Genomic DNA, 6,000 nt, shown 5'->3' with positions numbered 1-6,000 from the left:
ATGCCTATAGTTAACTCAGTGTTTGCTTTCTTTACATTGTTTCTAATGATGTTTGGAAGTCTGGTATTTAACCCCAAAGGTGCATGAACAGTAATTATAAACTAGATCTCACTGTGAACAGTAAGCGTAAACTATCAACAGATCTCACTTTCTAAGAGAGAAGGTTGAGACCTAACTGGCCCCTAATCATGACATTCCCACCCCCAACTTACTTTAAGCCCGTTTCATCCAACAGGTCAACGTTTTTCAAAATGGTGTCCAAGGGTCACCTGTGTTGAGTCACCTGAGGCACTCATTAAAAATGTAAAGTCCATGGGGCTTCCCTGGTGGCGCAGCGGTTGAGAGTCCGCCTGCCGATGCAGGGGACACGGGTTCGTGCCCCGGTCCGGGAGGATCCCACATGCCACGGAGCGGCTGGGCCCGTGAGCCATGACCGCTGAGCCTGCGCGCCCGGAGCCTGTGCTCCGCAACGGGAGAGGCCACAACAGAGAGAGGCCTGCGTACCGCAAAAAAAAAAAAAAAAAAAAAGTAAAGTCCACGGCTCACCCCCAAGCTTCACCTCCAGTACTGAGCTGCAGAAATGTGCACTTTTAACAAGCCTCCCAGGTTTTTTAGCACACTGACTTTGAGAAGCTCTATTACAGAAGAAAGAGGTCAGAACTGATCCAACAGTACCTCTCTCCATGGTTCAGGGGTGAAACCACCAACTCTGGGCCAGGGCTGAACTCATGGAGGCACAGCCAGGGCCCTGGCCCCCAGACTGGATGCCTGTGATGAATGCCACACTGAGCTCAGAGAGGAACAAAAACTGTCCTGTCCCCTCATGTGTTCATACAGCAAAACAGCTGCCAAGGTGTCCAGAGCGTGGGGCACCACGCGTGCTTTTGAGAACGTTGAGTCACCATTAAGTAATTCATGGTAATTTAACTTTTTAATTAAAAAGACCTTCACTAAACAATAATAGCTTACAAATGCATTACCTTTTGATCTTGCAATTCCACTTTTGGGGGTTTATCCTACAGATATTCGTCATGCTTGTACATATGAACACGATTATTCACTGCAGAACTGATTGTAATAGTAAAAGACTGGAAACAATCCAAATGCCATCATTGTGGAACTGATGAAATAAATTATAGCACATTCATATAATGAAAAAGAAGGAGGAAACGGCATATGTATTGATACGGAAATGTCTCCAAGATAGATTGTTAAGAGGAAAGGCAAGGTACAGAACACATGTATGATGGGCTACCTTTTGTGGATGAAAAGGGAGTAATAAAAATCCACATTCCTATTTGCTTGTACATTCGTAACGAAATGTGGGGAGCGTTATCTAAGAAGAGTGCTTATCTCTGGGGTAGGGGGTAGGAACTGAGCAGATGACAAACAAGGATGGGAGGGAGACTTTTCACTATATATACGATTCTACTTTGGGGTTTGGAACCATGTAAGCATATTATTTATTCAAGGAATAAATAATAAAATAAAATTTAAAATAACCATTTATTGTGGCACTCAGAACAAGCAATCTGGTCTGGACACCTGCAAGTAAGTCTTGGGGTCCACATGGAGCCCTTCAGACTGGAGGCGTGTCTCAGGGGCCACCGCCATTGCAGTGGGTCCCCTGGTTAGCCGTGGTGCTCCACACCAGAATGCACATTTCCATCATCCAGAATGACAGGGGGAGGACAGGTCTTTGAGTTTCTTACCAAGGAGAACCAGCTTCACAAAGGTTCTGGGATTTGGGTCCACTGTACCCTGGACAGCTACACGAGGGGCAGGTCCCAGGCTGCCTAGTACTGACGACTCAGTACTCTAGTACTGAGGCATCATCAGCTGTTCCCGGCTCACGAGGGAGGAGTGGTGATAGCGATCCCGGGTGGCGAAGTCTGCATTCTCCTGGGTGAGCTGAGTCATCTCCATGTCAACCCTAGCCAGGGACGGCGCCAAAATTATCTGCTCTTGGTGGGATCGCAGGTTCCTTTGGTGAGAGAAACACGGAGGACGGTCAGAAGGAAAGACCAAACGTTAACCAGTGGCGGTAAGTCTCCTCTGGGATGGAGAAATGATTTGCAAAAATGTCGTGTTTATTAATAAACATGTATTAAACAACATAACTGTTGAAAGCTATACGTACAATACTTCATGAACCCAAAGTATGAGAAATAAGCATCAAAGAGTGAAATTTACCTTCTTTTAGTAGAAATGTATGAAACTATAAAAATAACCTTCCAAATGCTGTTGTGTTGGGGCTCTGTAGCTTTACTTGGCTTTCTTGTCAAATGAAATAATGGAATGGAGAGGCTGGAAAGCTGAGGTGAGGAGAAAGAGAAACCTTCTCTTTGGTTCACTGGAAGGAAAGTTGAGTGAGGAATGATTTCCAGAGCCGAGGTTTACAGAGCAAAGCAGCTACACGGTCAAGTGCAAGGGCTTTTGGCACCAAGCTCGCCTAAGGCAAAGAGCGAGTCCCAATACGGATGCCATTGTCACTGAAGGGTCCGCAGAAGAGTTGGAGTTGGAAGAAACTGGTAAAGAAACATATTCGCGATGCGTGAAGAAACTGCTGACAGCAGAAAGGAGTAAGGAAAGACCATCCTGGCAGCCAGGGTATCTATAGAAGACAGAGACAGTCACAGCTCTGCCACGAATCAGGCTGGTGGCCTCAGGCAAACCTCTTCACCTCCTTGTGCCTCTATTTCCTCACCTTCTCAGGCCCCTTCTAGTTCCTTCCGCCTATGCTAGGTCCTGAAATCACACCTTAGGCATAGATTTTTCTCTTAAAACTTTACCCTGAGAGAATCATTGGCTTTATAAGTAGCAGCGCTCAACTGTTTAAATAAGGAATATATTTATTTGATAGTTGTAAAAAACTGGTAGAAACCTTGTTATAAATCTGTGGAACTTAAGCAGAAAGCTTCACTGTCTAGAAAACTGTGCTGTTATAGGAGTTTGGATCACACGACTAAGGCTTTGCAGCTGCTCGAGAACACATCTAAATTAGGTGGGCTGAGGTTTTCTGAGCAATGAATTAACTTCTATAAAGGTTGAATCTTCAAGAAGTAAGGTTAGGAAGTGACAGAAATGCCGTACCAGTCAACATGGGTTTTTGCCAGTGAACTTTCTTGTAAATGCTTTTTTTTTTTTTTTTTTTAAGGTAAAACCGTCGTATTTTTCTGAGTTCAGGGAAATAATACACTTCACTTTCTAGTCTAGAATGGCCTAAGGGTTCTCACCTGGGCAGTTGCTAGGACTTCAGGAAAGAAAGTTTTCTTAAGGTCAGGCTTAATTTCACATAATTCTGGGAACTGTTGGTGTCACAGAGGAAGTAACAGCCAAATTCCTTCACCCAAAACACCCTACAATATTATTCTTCTTTGGTTTTGAAGAGCATCTGGGGCAACAGGTGTGAAAAATACTCAAAATTACAAAAGAGAAAACACAGCTACCAATTTCTACTTTTAAATGGATCACCATTTCTTAGTCCTTTCACCCTCCTGAACAACCATCACAAAATATCGCTCAGTCACCATGATGAGGCCAGCAAATTTGACACAGACTTAGCTGAGGCCTCCACCAACCACTCCACAAGCTCACAGAGCTATGAATAGTGTGGACTAGGTTCTCTTCCAACCAAAGTACTGCCCTTTTCTAAGAATAATCTCCTCCTAATGCATTCTTCTTTCCACATTGCACAACAGTGATCTCAGAGGTGAAATTCCAGAAATTCAGAGTCCAAAAAAGAGTAGTGACCTCCCATGGCCCTTTGCAGGCTTTCAAAGCCTACAATACCTAAAAACATTCATGCAGAATCAGATAAGGCCAAATACTCTCAACCACACACCAGCTGTAGCTCCAGAATCTGCAGGCAGCTTTCACACAGAATCTATTTCCACTTAAACTCTACTGGCCCTCAGGCCTAGGAGGCTGGGGAAGATGGAGCAGTGCAGTGATCTCAGATCAGTGCTGTGATCTGAGTCACCCAACCTGGTGCCTCAGCCTGGAAGAGAGGCAGAGAGGTGACACACCCACACCACGGCTTCATACAGGACATTTAGCCCAGCTTCCAAGCAAACAGCAGGGAATTACCCCCCTACACACCACTCTCCCTGCCAGCCCTCTCCCTGTTGGTTTCCTGCTCCTTTCATCATCATTTGATGCTGGATCTAGCATCCAGCCTTCATTTCTTGGGCCAACTTGAACAGATTGGCAGTGCTTATAAAAAGTCATCTTAAGAAGGATTCTTGGGAGGGAGAAATGGGGAGTTATTGTTTAATGGGTATGGAGTTTCCATTTTGCAAGATGAAGCGTTCTGGAGGTGCTTGGAGGTGACGGCTGCATAACAGTATGAATGTACTTAATACCATTAAACTGTATACTTTAAAAAATTCTATGGTATGTGTATTTTACCACAATAAAAAAAAATGGGGAAAAAAATTCTGAACTTACATCTGGGATCAATGGGAAAGGGTCCCATAATCCCTCAGCAACGTCTGGGCGTGGAAGGTGGAAATATTGGCAAGGGCAACCCAGACTTCTAGAGTTTCAGAAACAAACCAACAAAATGAAACCAAATAAACACTTAGTTGGGTTCTGCCTGGATTTTCCCAGCCTGTAGCTTTGGCCCCTCACTGATACTGAAAGGGGAGGGAGGTAATTTCCAGAGTCTTGAGGCCTTCAAAGGTGAGGACGCATTGGCACTGGAAGGGTAGAGGAGGAAGAGAGAGATTAGGGCACTCATGAAAGCTTACCTTCCCTGTGAGCCTTTCTCCTGTTTCTCAGGAAAGTCTGTTCTTCCCTTTCCCTGAATATTTGAACACGGAGGTCCCACAGAAATCCTGCAGGATCGCTACTCTGTTTCTGTCACCAATGCAGTCATGTCAACTACCTCTGCACTTTCACCAATACAGTCATGTCAACTACCTCTGACTTGAGATGGAAGAATGGGAGTTCTCTGGGCCTTAGTCTTGTGTGTGAGTACTAACGCTAGTGTGTCTTAGACTGTGAACTCACTGAGAGTAACTCTCTTGACTTATATCACTCTGCAACCAGATTCTAAAGAAAGCCTCTGTTCATGATTCCTGAGGATAAGAAGACAAGAAGACATGGGCCAAAGGAAGCTTCTGAGAAGCTAAAGCAGGGAGGCTGGGTGGTGGAGGGCCGTGAGGAGCAGTCTGAGTTTCCTTGAGGTTCTCAATCATCAGGTATTCACACCACAATTCACCCAAGCCCAGCAAGAAATGAAACACCCTTAGCACATCCCAGGCCCCTCATCCTGGCCCCAGATTGGCACAGACCTGTAGGAGGGGATCAGAAGAGACCTCATCCATCTGAAAAGGCTGAAGTTGGAGGCTAAACCTGCAGGGAAGACATAGACATAAATATTTATGAAGGCTCTATGTATGCATCTAGAATCCCAGGTTTAATGGGATAAATATACATCCCCTGACACACACACAATAGCACAAAAAAAATTTTTTTCCTTTTTCAGTCTAACCAAACGACATTCATTGTAATACTCCGACAGCAACCTGCTAAGGACTTCATATTTCATGTAGTTTCCAAAAGTTGATTTCTAAACTCCAAAATCCCAAGAAAGAAACTGAATGCATTTATAGAGAAAGAAGCACAGGACTTGCTAACTTCAGTCTTTGGAATTTTTAATTGTTTTAAATTTTGATAATTTTTTTCCTTAGATTCAAACTGATTATGTGTTTAAGTAGACACTATAAAGTCCCCTACTAGACCATACACTCTTTGAGGCCAGGAAGCACATCTTTTTCATCTGGTAACACACACAGCACAACAGCCACAGGATCTGGCCCTTAGGAAGTTTTCTTCAGGTGCTGGGTGAATCAAATAGTGCCCGTGCAATAGCATGTGGAAATGTTAGCGCTGAAGTTTGAAGTGAGATTGTTGTTGACAGTGACCAAATATCCTGGCATCAGACGCACTGTCTACAATATGGTTTATCAACTTTGTTTAAAAAGCTTCTTTTTT

At 44.1% G+C, this 6,000-nt stretch overlaps 1 protein-coding gene across 2 annotated transcripts in view; it reads right to left on the bottom strand.

Annotated features, from left to right (window-relative positions):
• Nucleotides 1-1,627: 1,627 nt before the first annotated feature.
• SLC12A8 (solute carrier family 12 member 8) overlaps nt 1,628-6,000 on the bottom strand; it is a 132,218-nt gene continuing 127,845 nt past the window's right edge. For both annotated transcript variants that reach the window (XM_079922151.1, XM_079922145.1), the window contains exons 13-14: nt 5,298-5,358; nt 1,628-1,984 (exon numbers count right to left, since the gene is read on the bottom strand). In XM_079922151.1, coding sequence (XP_079778277.1) covers nt 1,819-1,984; nt 5,298-5,358 — 227 coding nt within the window. In that variant the 3' untranslated portion in view covers nt 1,628-1,818. The remainder of the gene's footprint in view (nt 1,985-5,297; nt 5,359-6,000) is intronic.

The sequence above is a fragment of the Stenella coeruleoalba genome (genome assembly GCF_951394435.1).
Source record: "Stenella coeruleoalba genome assembly, chromosome: 5".
NCBI classification, from domain to species: domain Eukaryota; kingdom Metazoa; phylum Chordata; class Mammalia; order Artiodactyla; family Delphinidae; genus Stenella; species Stenella coeruleoalba.
This window is presented reverse-complemented; position numbering and strand designations above follow the sequence as displayed.